This window comes from Carlito syrichta, unplaced genomic scaffold, assembly GCF_000164805.1.
Source record: "Carlito syrichta isolate Samal-C Ts95f unplaced genomic scaffold, Tarsius_syrichta-2.0.1 Scaffold313872, whole genome shotgun sequence".
In the NCBI taxonomy this organism is placed as follows: Eukaryota; Metazoa; Chordata; class Mammalia; order Primates; family Tarsiidae; genus Carlito; species Carlito syrichta.
This window is the reverse complement of record NW_007257968.1, coordinates 646,846-663,725: the sequence shown is the minus strand read 5'-3', so window position 1 is coordinate 663,725 and position 16,880 is coordinate 646,846. Positions and strand designations below refer to the sequence as shown.

Genomic DNA, 16,880 nt, shown 5'->3' with positions numbered 1-16,880 from the left:
CTGCACTCCAGTCTGGGCAACAGAGTGAGACTCCAACTCAAAAAAGAAAACAAAAACAAACAAACAAAACAAAAAAAATTCTAAAACCAATTTCTGATGAATCAGGGGTAAGACAATTATGAAAAGTCAGGGAAAAAAGTGAACCCATTTAAAAAGTTTCTGTACTAAGACTATACCTGAAGTATCTTTTTTTTTGGTTTTTTTTTTGAGTTAGAGTCTCACTGTCACCCAGACTGGAGTGCAGTGGCATGCTCATGGTCACTGCAGTCACGACCTGCTGGGCTCAGGCGATCCTTCTGTCTCAGCCTTCCAAGTAGCTGGCACTACAGGCACATGAAACCACATGTGGCTAATTTTTTCATTTATTGTAGAGACAGGGTCTTGCCTAGTTGCCCATGCTGGTCTCGAATTCCTGGGCTCAGGCAATCCTCTTGCCTCTGCCTCCCAAAGTGCTGGGATTACAGACGTAAGCCACCATGCACGGCTATCTGAAATATCTTAAACTTTTTACCACTTAAGGTAAACAAAAATCTGAAATTATAGGTAATAAATTAAGGGTATGGTTTGTATGAGACAGGAAGTTCCAAATGGTAAACTTACACTTCAAAACAAAACAAACAAAAAAAGAATTTGATCTTAAATTACCTTAACATGTACTTGATATTAAAAAATGAGATATTTTACATTTTTTATTTCAAAATTCAGTGTGAATTTTATACATACAACACAACTCAATTAGACTAGCTATAGTTCAATAAAGTGTTCAGTTCAATAACCATATTGAGGATAGTAGCTACCACACTGGATAACATAGTTTAGCATACAGCAAATCTGCCATTAGTAAGTTTTTGCTGATATCACCACCACCACCACCACCACCACCACCATCATCATCATTATCATCATGAGACTTAGTTTCAGGATTACTCTTACAACCATAACATAAATCAAAAGACTGACAAATTAAATGTACATTTGAACATTTCAAATGAAAATAAATGCTTAAGGTGTATCAACAATTAGTTATGATTCCTCATGTTAAATAACTTTTTGACTAATCATCACTACCTACTCTTCCCTAATTGATCAAATAAGAGCATATCTACATACAGAAACTCCCCTATACACAAGTAAGTTCCATCTGAGAGCACATTCATAAGCCCAATTTGTTTGTAAGTCCAACAAAGTTAGCCTAGGTACCCAACTAACACAATTGGCTACACAATACCAGCTATATAACCAGTGTTTTTGCACTTGATTCCAGAAATCCTAGGCTTGAAATAAAAACACTATACTATTATACTCTATACAGTACAGTACACAAAAGCATAACCACTTGTAGAGGATGCATGCAAGTGATAATGTATGCCAGACATGTGAACTAACTTACATGTTTGGACATCTGAAGGTAAGTTTGTATTTTTGAAAGTTCACAATTTGAAGGTTCATATGTAGGGGACTTACTGTACTTTTAGGATCAGAAAAAAATTTATTAGAATAAAAAGTATCATCAGGCAGCCATAGTGGCACATAGCTGTAATCCCAGCTACTTGGCAAGCTGAAGTAGAAGGATTGCTTGATCCCAGGAATTTGAGATCAGTTGGGCAACATAGCAAGATCCCATCTCAAAAAAAAAAAAAAGGATTATTAATTGGGTGGTTGCTACATTCCTTTCACTCCACTGACTTACCTCATAAAGCATGAGTCGAACATCTGCCTGTTGGCCTAAGCATCTCCTCAAACTATCCATGATCTCAAGGCAAAAAGTTTCATTAGCAACAGAATTGTAACGGCTGTGAACATCCACATGAACCTGAAAGAAAGACCGATTTTTTCATGTGTATCTTACCAAAGTAGTTTCATTAAGGAGTAAAAATGAACCTGTCTTCTTGGTCAAAGAGACTTAGACTTACTTTCTCCATATGCTAAAACCCAGGACTGAGGCAGATACTGTAATCATTACCATGCATTGATAAGTGTCACCCATACTCCGGTTAAGATTAAAAGAATTTTAAAGCATTTTAATGAAATTAACTATTTCCCATTTCTTAAGATTTCCTTGACAATATACCTGTTTAGGAAAGCTCTGATTATTTCAAGCCACTAGAATCGGTAGTCACAATATACATGATTTTTTTTAATAACCTAAGACTTCCTTAAATTTCTTCAATAGCTAGAAGAATCTAGGTCTTTACTTCCACAAATTCCAGAGAGGTTTATTTTTTAATTAAAAAAATTTATTTTTAGTCTAGGTCTCATTGTGTCGCTAGAGTGCAGTGGTATGCTTAAGCCACCACAGCCTCGACCTACTGGCCTCAGGCTATCCTTTCACCTCAGCCTGCCAAGTAGCTAGGCTAATATTTTTTTTGAGTTGGAGTCTCACTCTGTCACCCAGGCTGGAGGGCAGTGGCCGCTCCCGGCTACCGCAGCCTCAACCTGCTGGGCTCTGGCGATCCTTCCACCTCAGCCTTCCAAGTAGCTGGAACTACAGGTGGGCGCTATCATGCCCGGCTAATTTTTTGATTTATTGTAGAGATGAGGTCTCACCAAGTTACCCAAGCAGGTCTCAAACCTGTGGGTTCAGGCAATCCACTCACCTCAGCCTCCCAAAGGCGCAGGATTACAGGCTGAGCCACCGAGCCCGGCTTAATTTTTTTATTTATTACAGACACGAGGTCTCACCAAGTTGCCCAGGATGGTCCCAAACCAGTGGGCTTAGGCAATACTTTCGCCTCCAACTCCCACAGTGTTGGGATTACAGGCGTGAGCCACTGTGACAGCTCAGAGAGATTTGGAGAAAGACAGTCTTTTGTTTAGAAATGAACATGACAAAGAATTAACTGTTTGATTTACATAATAAAATTGGCATTTATAGACCAAGAATTACTAGGCATCAAGTCAGTTAGTTCATACTCTCTAAAGCCAAATCCTAATTCTACCCTTTATTGGTTAAATAATCTTGGGCAAATTATTTAACATCTGTCAGCCTCAGTTTCCTTATCCTTAAAATAAGGATAACAATATATACAAATAATACCCATTTTTCCTAATATTTAATCAATGCACATTTTAGACAAAAGTTTTAAAGTTATACTAGAGCAATAAAGTGAAAATTCCTAATACAACTGTTATATAAATTTCTTCTATTTATAAATCTTATAGTACGCCATTTATAGTATAGAAACAATTTTATTGCTCCAAACCCCAGATTACCAAATTATTATAACAAGTTTCATTTTCTCAGACTGCAAGATTTAATAATGCGCATGTACAAAGTAAATACACGGACATAAAAAATTAGAGATAATAATAGTAATTGGCCTCAGAGGATTACAGTGAAGATAAAATGAGATAAAAAATGTACAGCACTTTAGCATAGTATCTACCACAGTGCTGCCCAAAAGAATTATAATATGAACCACAGATGCAAGCCACATATGTAATTTTAAATTTTCTAGCACCCACACTAAAAAAGCAAAGACAAACAGGTAAAGTCAATTTTAATATTTTATACAAGCTCAAGTTCATGCATCATGGAGAATTAAAATCCTTCCCAGACATCCAATTCCTAAGAGATCATACAGTTTCCAGACCAGCTCTATAGGAGACACTTAATATTTTATGCAACCCAAAGTATACAAAATGATATCTTTTTTTTTTTTTTTTTGAGTTGGAGTCTCACTCTGTTGCCCAGGCTGGAATGCAGTGGTACACTCACAGCCACTGCAGCCTCAACCTGCTGGGCTCAGGTAATCCTTCCGCCTCAGCCTTCCAAGTAGCTGGAACTACACGCATGTGCCACCACGCCAGGTAAATTTTTTTGATTTATTGTAGAGATGAGGTCTCGTCAAATGGCCCAAGCTGGTCTTGAACATGTGGGCTCAGGGAATTCTCTCACACCGGCCTCTCAAAGTGCTGGAATTATATGCGTAAGCCATTGCATCCAGCCTCAAAATATTATCTTAATGTACAATATTAAAAAATTAATGACATATTTTACATTTATTTCAAAACCCAGTATGAATTTTATACATACAACACAACTCAACACACTGGATAGCATAGTTTAGCATACAGCAAATCTACCATTAATAAGTGATTGCTGATATAATCATTATGAAACTCTTAGTGTCAGGATCACTCTTACAACCATAACAAAAATAAAGACAGCTTGGATATAACTGATTCCTGCATCAAAGCATATACAAGTTAATGTGAACAACACTTACCTGACTGACACCAATAGACTGACTGCACTGAGAGGATGACAGGCTGCCTAAAACTTTAAAGTTCTTCAGGAGCAGCAAAAACCCAGAAACTGCAGATTTTCGGGCATCAAGCTGGCTAGCTCAGGAATAAACAGAGAAATTAACAAACAGTATATTTCATAAGAATATGCTTCTGGGTCTGAAAAAAATACAGTTAGTTCTGTACAGAGAAGGAATACTTATAAACAAAGAAGCATTGAGCAAAACAAACTGAATTCATATACTCAAAATTAGGCATCAGTTTTATAAGCAATCAAACAAGCAATCAGAAATTCAGCTGACTTTTTCACTATCTACTTAACCTCCTAATATTCTGTACTTTCTTCTACATTGCTCTCAAGTCTATGTGAGGAATGAGAATACAAATGCTGAGAGGCTATACTCAAATGTAAGTAAGTGTCTATTCATATCTTTTGCTCACTTTGTAATGGGGCTTTTTGTTTTTTTCTTTTTATGAAAAATGCTCAGTCTCACCAAAGAAATGCAAATTAAAACCACACTGAGATACCATCGAACTCTTGTCAGGACAGCCATCATCAATAACAAAAAACAACAAATGCTGGATAAGATGCAGAGAAAAGAAAACACTTCTACACTGTTCGTGGGAGTGTAAACTAGTACAACCTCTATGGAAAACAGTTTGGCAATTCCTAAAAGATCTAAAAATTGACATTCCACATGACCTCGTAATCCCCCTATTCGGAATACACCCAGAGGAACTCAAGTCACTCTAAGAAAAAGCCACTTGCACACGCATGTTTATTGCAGTATTATTCACAATAGCAAAAACATGGAACCAACCATGCTGCCCGTCAAAAGAGAACTGTATTAAAAAAATGTGGTACATACACACGATGGAATATTATGCAGCCAGAAAAGAAAGACAAAATTATGAACTTCGCAGTAACTTGGATGGACATAGAGTGTGCAAATACTGAGTGATCTATCACAGAAGAACCGAGCACCACATGTTCTCACTCATATGTGGACCTTGAACAAGTATCATAATACTATAAGAAAGGGATTGGCAGTAGTGGGAAACTGCCGGGGGGGGAGGGGTCACACCTCATCAACAAGGGTATCTGCATAATAAATATTTGCATACCTTACCCTGAACTGTACTCCCCATCTTTAAAATAAAAAATTTCAAAAAAAAATTGACGTATTTTCTTTTATCTTAAACTATGTAAGTCATACCACAATAATGCTTATTTAAAGCATAAAAAGATAGTAAGGAAGGAATAGCAAAGGAAATTGCTGATTTCTGCTGTTATCTGAAGGAGTGCTTCCCTTCAAATGCTCCCTTTCTTTAAAGTACCTTGATGCTACATAAACCCTCCATTCAGAAAAATAATACACACATTTCCTGATTAAGGTTCAAAGATTAATTCGTGTTGCAGATGCTACAACACAATCTCAGTTTATTAGTCATGCCTTTGGGTGAGGAGTAGCAAAAATAAAATTGGTCAATTCTGGAACAAAGAGCATATGGCTTAGCTGTTCCTCTGGATACCTATGAGTGTGTTATAGTATGCCAGTATGATATTAATTGGGCATTTTATCCTCAAAGTACCAAATGCTTTTCACATATTAACGGATCATAACGGATTATAACATTTTTAGAAGATGGTATTATAATTCCTAGCCTATATACTAAGAAATAAAGGAAGAAATGTCAGGAGGCAGAGTCCCAAACAGAACCTAGTCCCCTAAACAATTAATTTGTTCTACCAGCCACTGAATCTTAATTCTGATGTTCACTAAAAATGAAATTCTTTTTTTTTTTTTTTTGAGTTGGAGTCTCACTCTGTCACCCAGACTGGAGTGCAGTGGCTGCTCCCGGCCACCGCAGCCTCGACCTGCTGGGCTCCAGCGATCCTTTCGCCTCAGCCTTCCAAGTAGCCAGAACTAGAGGTGTGTGCTACTATACCCAGCTAATTTTTGATTTATTGTAGAGACGAGGTCTCGCCAAGTTGTCCGAGCTGGTCTTAAACCTGCGGGCTCAGGCAATCCACTCGCCTCAGCCTCCGAAAGCGCGGGATTACAGGCTGAGCCACTGAGCCCGGCTTAAAATGAAATTCTTAAGTATACTCTTTTTATCTTCAACAAAGGTGCCTTCCCTTTTGGAACTGTTGCCAGCTCAAGTTTCAGAGTATTTGGCACTAGAACAGTATCCTGAAGGTTATTCTAAGACTGGTAGAGCAGAGTATGTGCAATCACAAGCTCTTATGTTAGACCTGACTTTGAAACCTAACACCACCACCAACTACTGTTTGATCTCTGAAAAGTCACTTATCTTCTCTAAGGATTCCTTGTCTGCAAGATAGGAATTGTAATAATTTTCACACATAGGATTACTCTGAAAACAAAATGAAAAAAGCACATAAAGCAGTTACAAACATGTCTTATTTGATAAAAGTGCTCTGTTGAGTTGGGAATTTGTATGAGCACTGTGAACAGGTGGTAGTAGGAGATGGCAGAGATAACCTTTAGCCACTATGACTTCAAGGGATGCTACTTACCTAGAAAACATAGCTTTCCGAAGGACAAGTATCAAGGAGTCTCTCATTGACATACTGACTTTGAGAAGGGGCTGAAAAAGAAAGAATCAGTGGATTCAAATGAATACATCTGCTTACTGGCCTTAGACCATTTCTATCCAATAGTGTTACCATTTGGCTTATGTAAGAAAGTATGGTTCTGTTTTTTATATATGTTTCAATGTTTATGTATACTTATTAATAAAGGACAATATTATACTTTGAGACACTAAACTGAAACTGATTGTGAACGCCTTTGTAAATCTACTGTGCTCAATAATTTTCTAAGAGATTTTTAATTATTTCACTAACCTAAAAATGAGTCAAAGGAGAGAGAACAGTGCTATGAAGGGGGGGTAAACTTGGAAAACAGTTTAGTTCTTGCCCTTTTTATACAAAGTTTATGTTTTAGACTCAAGGGGAAAAAAATTTCTTACACTTATTTATTTATTTAATTTTCATACAGATAGGGTTTCACTATCTTGCCCAGGTGGATCTTGAACTCCGCTTCAAGCAATCTGCCCGCCTTAGCCTCCCCAAAGTGCTGAGATTATAGGTGTGAACCACCATGCCCAGCCTATTTCTTACATATATATATTTTCATAAAGATAGGGTCTCACTATGTTGCCCAGGCTGGTCTTAAACTCCTGGCTTCAAGCAATCCTCCTACCTCAAAGGGCTGGGATTACAGGCGTAAGCCACCATGCCCAGCCTATTTTCTTACACATACATATTTCTAAAGAAATGCATCAGACTTCCATCAGTTAAACCTCAGTTTTGGCAAGTTACTTAGGAATCTGAAGGCTTACCTGCACTGCCTTAAGCAGCCCTTGTACAGTCTGAAGAGGCAGAAAGGACAAATAGTCAAAAGTTTCTGTGACTTTAGAAGAACAACTCTGAAGAACTAAGGGAGCATATGTGATGATATTTGAAAGCAGGTCTGAAAAACAGAATCTATAATCAGTTGCCTCAAGTAACTAAAGATATCTGAAATTCTGAAATAAAAGAAAAATAAACATGAGGGAAGAAATGGTAAGATGCCTTTTGTTTCCTTTCTCAAATAAGAAAAGCATACGGCAAAACGAATTTCTACTCATTTTATATACTTTTCTCCAGCCAATATAACCAGGATACTTGTAGCTTTTTTCTGTGATAATACAAGACTACAAAAATTAAACTGTCTAAAAGAAAGGAAGACACTGCCTAGATAAGTAGCACATCTTCATACTTTTAAGCTAAAATTAACCAATAAATATAAATTGTATTATGTGTAAGCATAATATGGTGCTATCAGAAATATATAAAGCATAAAACATAGTCTCTTTTGAAGAATTTTAATAATTTAGTTGGAAGTAAAAATTTTTTTTAAGAATTAAAGAAGTAAATAGTGATAGCAAATATTTAGTAATTCCAATTATAGTTGACTGCCTACCAAATGGTAAAGAGCTTAAATAGGAGTTCAAAGAAAGAAGAGATCATTATGAGTTGGTATACATTAGAAAAGCAATAAGGAGAACAGATTTAAACTAGGTTCTGAAAAACAGATACCACTAAAATACACAAAGAATCATTATAAAAACCCATTATATGTAAAGGGAAAAGTATGAGTAAAAGTACAAGAAAAATAAGCATAAGAGAGTGGTGGGGAAATCAGTTAAGCTGGATGAAGGATTCAGAAAAGTTGAAGTTAATATTGGGAAAGGTAGGCTGGGATCTACCTGTCAAGGACTTATAGTACCAGGATAAAGAGCTGATAATTTATTAAATAACATATTGATAATTTTGGAGTGACCGAGCAGTATTTTAGGAATACTAATCTGGGGCAAGATGCATGAATTGCTGCAGAGATAAGAGAAATCTGGAAAACCAGTTAGGAAGCTATGACAGTAGTCCAAATCCAAGGTTGTAAGAACGGGAACTAGGCAATGGATGTGGGACTGGGGAGAAGATGTTATAAAAAGAAAGAAAAAATAACAGTATGAGGGGAAAAAAATGAGAAAACTTAGGTACCAAGTATGTCTGAAAAGATAAAAAGGAATTCCAGCCTCCCGGACTTAGAGAACTATGATTGAAATAATGGGAAAAGCGGAAAATAAAATTTGTTTGAAGGGAACTATATTATATTTGACATAAAAGGAAAAAAATAATAGAAATATCCAGCAGGAATGAAGGTATTGCACCTGGGGAAGAGAACAGACTTAACATAAATATTTGGGAGCCATGTCCACAAAAATAACTGAAATTACAAAAACAAGTATGACATGTACAAGTATGGTTATATGTACAAACAGGAACCCATCATGATGGAATAACAGCAACCAGATTTACCCTTCCATTTTAAACAACTGTTTTTTTAAAAAGCCAAATCATATGAAGCATTAATTTTCAGACAGAAAATAACAAGCAGTACAGGACAGTTATCTCTAAGAGAAAGGAAATAAATGACAATTGCCCCAGCTTACTGAATGAAATTTCTAGGCAGCAGCACAGAGAGGGGAAACTTACAGAGACCAGTAGTCTTCCTGAGTTAAAGAGACTGAGTTAGGATTCAAATCCCCAAGCAGCTGGAATTCACAGGGCAGAGTACTAGAAAGGAAGGAACTTCATGGGAAGAAAGTCCTGGAGATCTGCAGAGCCTGCCCCTTGTGTGTCAACTGAGTGTTAGGCAGTGTATACATATGAGAAAACCACTTGAAACAGGAAGGAATCACCACATGAAAAGGAAGATCCGTTTTCAGAGATCACAAGGGGTAACAGTTCATATTCACAACAGCCAGAGACACCCCATAATATATAAAGTTGAGTACTCAAAAGAGTATTGCTTCAGTAATGAAACCGAATTAGCCACATATTAAGGATTAAAGGATACACGGTCTTGCCTAATAGAGTACAAAAATAATCAACAGAAAGATTGTTTTCCAAGAAAATTAGAGCTCAAGAACACTTGAAGGGAAAAAAATTATAGCAAACAACAATGTAAAATTCACAGTCTGGCATCCAATCAAAAATTACCTGGCATGCAAAGAAATAAAAAATATGACCCACAATAAGGAGAAAATCAACTCATAAAAATAGACCAGAAATGATATGTGGTGGCTCACACCTGTAATTGCAGCACTTTGGGAGGCTGAGGCAGGAGGATATCTTGAGGCCAAGAGTTCAAGACCAGCCTGGGAAACAGTGAGACCATGGCTCTACAAAAAGTCAAAACTAGCCAAGAGTGGTGGTATATGCCTATAGTCCCAGCTACTCAGGAGGCTGAAGCAGAAGGATAATTGGAACCCTGGAGGTCAAAGCTGGGATGAGCCATGACTGTGCCACTGCACTCCAGCCTGGACATCAGAGTGAGACTCTGACTCAAAAAAAAAAAAATAAGAAAAAAGAAAAGGAAAGCATGGAAATATTAAGGCGACACAGGGAAGACATAAAAATACACAAATCAAACTTCTGGAAATACAAAATTTTATTGGATGAGATTAACAGACTAGAAACTGCAGAAGAGAACTTGAAAATACAGCAATACAAGCTATCTAAAATGAAACATGGAGAGTGAAAAAGACTAAAAAAAACTTGTGAGCTGTGTGACAATTTAGAGTAGCCTAATATACATGTAACTGGAGTCTCAGAAGTGCACATGTATGTATGCGTGTGCATAAGTGAATACGTTGGCAGGGAGGGAGATGATAGAAAAAAATTTTTGTAAAAGAATCCATAGCCAAAATTTTTCCAAACTTGATGAATACTACTATAAACTTACAGATTCAAGAATTTCTTTCTTTTTTTTTTTTGAGAGTCTCAATCTGTAACCCAGGCTGGAGTGCAGTGGCATGCTCCCAGCCACTGCAGCCTTGACCTGCTGGGCTCAGGCAATCCTTCCACCTCAGCCTTCCAAGTAGCTGGAACTGCAGGCATGCACCAGACACCCAGCTAATTTTTCTTTATTTATTGTAGAGATGAGGTCTCACCAAGTTGCCCAGGCAGGTCTCAAAGCCCTGGGCTCAGGCAATCCTCTCACTTCAGCCTCCCAAAATGCCAGGATTATAGGCATGAGCCACTGCGCCCAGCCCAGACCCAAGAATCTTAACAAGCCCCAACCACAAGAAACATGGAGAAAACTACAAGGCACATTATAATTCCTTAAAATTACTGATAAAGAGAAAATCTTAAAAGCAGCCAAAGAAAAAAGACATACTACATAGCGATAACAAAAATAAGAATGAAAGCAGACTTCTCACTGGAAATAATGAAAGCCAAAACACAGTAAAGTAACATCTTCAAAGTAGTAACAGGAAAAAACATCTGTCAATCTAGATATCTACACCCAACAAAAATATCTTTCAAAAACTAATGCAAAATGAAGATGTTATTCTAATATACAAAAGCTGAAAAAATTCACTAACAGCAAATCAGGAAAGTAAGAAATGTTAAAGGCAGTCCTTCGGGCAGAAAGCAAATTATACTAAACAGAAATTAGGACCTACACAAAGGACCAAAAAGCACCAGAAATGGTAAATATATGAGTAAAAACAAAAGATGTTATTTTAAAAATTTCTTTTCAAATAATTAACTATCTAAAGTAAAAAACAAACAGCAATATATCATGGGGTTTATAACAGATACAGAAGTAAAACATGAAAACAACACAAAACTGCTGTGGGAGTGGAGTAAGAAATGGAAGCATACTGTTGTAATGTTTTTATGCTATATGTAAAGATACTACTACTTGAAAGTAGACTAGCAAGTTAAAGATGCACATCACAAGCTTTATTTATTTATTTATTTATTTTTTGAGTTGGAGTCTTCACTCTGTCGCCCAGACTGGAGTGCAGTGGCCGCTCCCGACCACCGCAGCCTCGACCTGCTGGGCTCCTGCGATCTTCCACCTCAGCCTTCCAAGTAGCCGGAACTATAGACGCACGCTACCACGCCCGGTTAATTTTTGATTCATTGTAGAGATGAGGTCTCGCCTGCCCAGGCGGGTCTCGAACCCACGGGCTCAGGCAATCCACTCACCTCAGCCTCCCAAAGCACTGGGATTACAGGCTGAGCCACCAAGCCCAGCTATCATAAGCTTTAAAGCAACCAAAAACAAAAGAAAACAAAACAAGAGGTATAGCTAAACAAATAAGGAAGATAAAAAGGAATCATTAAAAACAAAACTCTCAATCTAAAAGATGGCAAAAGGGAAATGGGAAACAAATAACAAATGGACGAAATAAAAAACAAACAGCTATACTTCCTGTTGATCAAATCTGAGAAAAAAATTAAAAACAAAAACAACAAATAGCTAGATGATAATCCCTACAAAATCTCTACAAAAAAAAAATTAGCAGTTGTGGTGGTGCACACCTATAGTCCCAATAATTCTGGAGGCCGATGCAGAAAGATCATCTGAGCCTAGGAGGTCGAGGCTGCAGTGAACTGTGATTGTGCACTCCAGCTTGGGCAACAGAGCAAAATCCAGTCTCAAAAAAAAAAAAAAAACAACCCATTTTGCCAGGCACAGTAGCACACGTTTGTAGTCCCAGCTACTTGGGGAGCTGAGGGAGAAGGATCACTTGAGCCCAAAAGTTTGAGACAAGCCTGAGCAACACAGCAAGACGCCATTTCTAAAAAAGAAAGCTATGCTAACTATAAACACATAATATAACTAAAAGGATAAAAAAAACCCATGCTAACATTAAACAAAAACTAAAGATATAATATTAATATCATATACCTGTGTTGTGTGTGGAAAAAATAATAGCAAAATAATATTAACATCAAAGTAGACTTCAGAGCAAAGAGTACTCTCAGAAACAAAAAAGAGGTCATTTCATAATGATTAAGAGGCCAATTAATCAAGAAGAAACAAGAATCCTAAGTGTTTATGCGCATAACAACAGAGTTTTAAAATACATACAGGAAAAGCAGATAGAACTGAAGAAACAGACAAATCTTCAATTATAACGTCAGAAATTTCAACACCCTTTTCTTAATAATCAATAAAATAAGCAAACAAAAAGAACCAGTAAGGCTACAGACTTTAATTATTTGACTTAATTGACATTTATAGACATCATAAACAAGAGTAGAATACATATTCTTTTCAACTGCACACAGAAAATTATCTAAAATGAACAATAATCTGAGAATAAAACAAGTCTCAGTAAATTTAAGAGAATTCCCATCATACAAAGTATGTTCGAGCCAGGCTCGGTGGCTCAGCCTGTAATCCCGCGCCTTTGGGAGGCTGAGGTGAGTGGATTGCCTGAGCCCATGGGTTCGAGACCCGCCTGGGCAACTTGGCGAGACCTCATCTCTACAAGAAATCAAAAAATGTGCCGGGCGTGGTAGCACGCGCCTGTAGTTCCAGCTACTCGCAAGGCTGAGGTGGAAGGATCACCGGAGCCCAGCAGGTCGAGGCTGCGGTGGCCGGGAGCGACCATTACACTCCAGTCTGGGCGACAGAGACTCCAGCTCAAAAAAACAAAAAAAACAAAGTATGTTCCCTGACCACAAATTAGAAATCAATAATGGAAAGCCACGTGATATATTTAGAAACTAAAAACACACTTCTAAATAACCCATTGGCTAAAGACTAAATCACAAGGGAAATTAAAAAGTATGTAAAAGTGAATGAGGCTGGGCTTGGTGACTCAGCCTGTAATCCCAGCACTTTGGAAGGCTCGAGGCGAGTGGATTACCTGAGCCCTGCAGGTTTGAGACCAGCTTCAGCAACTTGGCAAGACCTTGTCTCTACAATAAATCAAAAATTAGTTGGGTGTGGTGGCATGCATCTGTAGTACCAGCTTACTTGGAAGGCTGGTGCAGAAGGATCCTTGAGCCCAGAAGGTCAACACTGGGGTGGCCGTGAGCATGAGTGCCACTGCACTCCAGCCTGGGCAACAAAGTGAGACTCCAACTCAAAAAAAAAATAAAAATAGGGGATGGGATTAACAGTAGCAAATATCTGTCTGGGGATGGGGAAACATCTCTTATCAACAGGGTGCCTAAATGAAACGTAATTGTACACCTAACCCTTAACTGTACCCCACAAAACCATAAAAAAATTGATTAAATTTTTAAAAATAAAAATAAAATAAATAAAATAATAAAAGTGAATGAAGCCAGGCGTGGTGGCTCATGCCTATAATTCTAGCACTTTGGGAGGCCGAGGTGAGAGGGCTGCCTGAACCCACAGGTTCGAGACCAGCCTGGGCAACTTGGTGAGACCTCATCTCTACAATAAATAAAAAAATTAGCCGGGCATGTATTCGCAGCCTGTAGTTCTAGTTACTCGGAAGACTGAGGTGAAAGGACACCCTGAGACCAGCAGGTCGAGGCTGTGGTGGCTGGGAGCCTCTCACTGCACTCCAGCCTGGGTGACAGAGTGAGACTCCAACTCAAAAAAAAAAAAAAAAAGAATGAAAATAAAAACCAATATTTATAGGATGTAGCTAAAGCAATGTTTAGAGGAAAATGTATAGTTTAATGCTTATATTAGACAAGAAGAAAAGTCTTAATGACCTAACCTTCCAACCAAAGGAAGACCAGATTTAACTCAAGGTAAGCAAGAGAAAGAAAACAGGAGCAGAAATCAATGAAATTGAGGACAGAAAAACAATAAATTCATTCAAACCAAAAGGTGCTTCTTTAAGCATTTCAATAAAAGTGATAAACTTCTTGCCAGGCTGATCATAAAAAAGGAGAAGACACAAATTATGACTATCAGGAATGAGGAAGGGGACACCAATACAGATCTTAGAGACCTTAAAAGAAAAGTTCAAGGCTGGACATGGTGACTCATACCTGTAATCTCAGCAGTTTGGGAGGCCAAGGTGGGAGGACTACTTGAGTCCAAGAGTTTGAGACCAGCCTAGGAAACACTGTGACACTTTGTCTTTATAAAAAAAAAATTAAAAACGTAGCTGGGTGTGCACCTGTAGTCCTAGCTACCCAGAAGACTGAGATAGAGGCTGCAGTGAGTCATGATCATGCCACTGTACTCCAGCCTGGGTGACAGAGACAAAAAAACAGGGAATGCTCTGAACAACACTATATCAACATATCTGTTAACTTAGTTGAAATGGTCAAATTGCTGAAGGACATCAACTACCAAAGTTTATCCAGGAGACAGATATAGATAGTCCAAACAGTTCTATTTTTAGTAAAGAAATTGAATTTGTAGTTTTAAAAAAATCCTTCCGACAAGCAGAAGGAGACTTGGAACATCAGGAAGGCAGAGCAACAGAACAAGTAATTATAACAACCAGAAGTTGGCAGACTTTTTCTATAAAGGGCCAGATAGTAAATATTTTAGGCTTTATGAGCCATATGGTATGTGTCACAACTCCGCTAACACAGTGAGAAAGCAAGATAGATAACACATAAATGAAGGAGTATGGCTGTATTTCAACAATACCGTGTTTATGGATTTTGAAGCTTGAATTTTTCTTTTTTTTTTTTTCGAGTTGGAGTCTCACTCTGTCGCCCAGACTGGAGTGCAGTGGCAGCTCCCGGCCACCGCAGCCTCACCGGCTGGGCTCCGGCAATCCTTCCGCCTCAGCCTTCCAAGTAACCGGAATTACGGGCATGCGCTACCATGCCCGGCTGATTTTTTGATTTATTGTAGAGATGAGGTCTCACTGCCCAAGCGTGTCTCGAACCCACGGGCTCAGGCAATCCACTCATCTCAGCCTCCCAAAGGCGCGGGATTACAGGCTGAGCCACCGAGCCCGGCTTGAATTTTTCATGTGTCAAGAAATATTGTTCTGATTTTTCTTGACTATTAAAAAAAGAGCATACTATGCCCAAAGCAAGCAAAAGAAGAAATAAAGAGCAGAAGTATATGAACCTGAAAACAGAAAAACAACAGAGAAAAATCAAACCAAACGCTCATTCTTTGAACAATTACTAAAACTGACAAGTCTCTAGCCAGGCTGACAAAGACAAAAAGACACAAATTGCTAAAATATCAAGAATGTCTTGATTCACAGACAACATTATTTTCTATGTAGAAAATTCTAAGGAATTACAATAAAAAGCTACTAGAACTAATAAGTAGACTTAGCAAGGTTGCAGAATGCAAGGTCAATATAAAAAGAGCAACTATGCAATCTACTTACTAGCAATTAACATTTGGAAATCACAGCACTTTGGGAGGATGAGGCAGGAGGATTGCTTGAGCTCAGGACTTTGAGACCAGCCTAGGCAACATAGCAAAACCACGTCTCTATAGAAAATTTTTAAAAAACTAGCTGGGCTCAGTGGCTCATTCTGTAATCCCAGCACTTTGGGAGCCCGAGACAAGTGGACTACCTGAGTCCACAGGTTCAAGACCAGCCAGGGCAACTTGACAAGACCGCATCTCTACAATAAATCAAAAATTAGCCAGGCGTGGTAGCACGCGCCTGTAGTTCCGGCTATTTGGAAGGCTGAGGCAGAAGGATCACAGGGACCCAGCAGGTTGACGCTGGGGTGTCTGTGAGTGTGCCACTGCACTCCAGCCTGGGCCACAGGTGAAGTCCAACTCAAAAAAAGAAAAGAAAAAACTAGCAAAGTGCGGTGGCACACACTTGTAGTCCCAGACACTCAGGAAGCTGAGGCCAAGGGTAGCATGAGCCCAGGAAGTTGATGCTATGGTGAGCCATGATCATACCACTGCACTCCAGACTAAGTGAAAGAGCAAGGCACCAACTCAAAAAAAAAAAAAAAGACTTATTACAAAACTACAATAATAAAGATGCTAACAAAAACACAGCTAATTAGAACAAAACAGATTCCTAAAATAGACTCACACATGTATGGTTGGTTGATTTCAATAAAGATGCCACGATAACTCACTGATGACAGAATAATTATTTCAACAAACTGTGCTGGAACAACTGGATACCATATGCACACACACACACAAAAGGAATAACTTTTACCTCACACCATATATAAAATATAACAAAAACCATAGATCTAAGCATAAAAGCTAAAACTAAAAGTTTCTAGTAGAAAACGTAGGAGAGCCGGGCTCAGTGGCTCAGCCTGTAATCCCGCGCCTTTGGGAGGTTGAGGTGAATGGATTGCCTGAGCCCGCGGG

At 38.3% G+C, this 16,880-nt stretch overlaps 1 protein-coding gene across 2 annotated transcripts in view; it reads right to left on the bottom strand.

Annotated features, from left to right (window-relative positions):
- FANCI (Fanconi anemia complementation group I) overlaps positions 1-16,880 on the bottom strand; it is an 89,545-nt gene that overhangs the window by 33,121 nt on the left and 39,544 nt on the right. For both annotated transcript variants that reach the window (XM_008070619.2, XM_008070620.2), the window contains exons 14-17: positions 7,618-7,748; positions 6,791-6,861; positions 4,230-4,344; positions 1,691-1,813 (exon numbers count right to left, since the gene is read on the bottom strand). In XM_008070619.2, the coding sequence (XP_008068810.1) occupies positions 1,691-1,813; positions 4,230-4,344; positions 6,791-6,861; positions 7,618-7,748 (440 nt within the window). The remainder of the gene's footprint in view (positions 1-1,690; positions 1,814-4,229; positions 4,345-6,790; positions 6,862-7,617; positions 7,749-16,880) is intronic.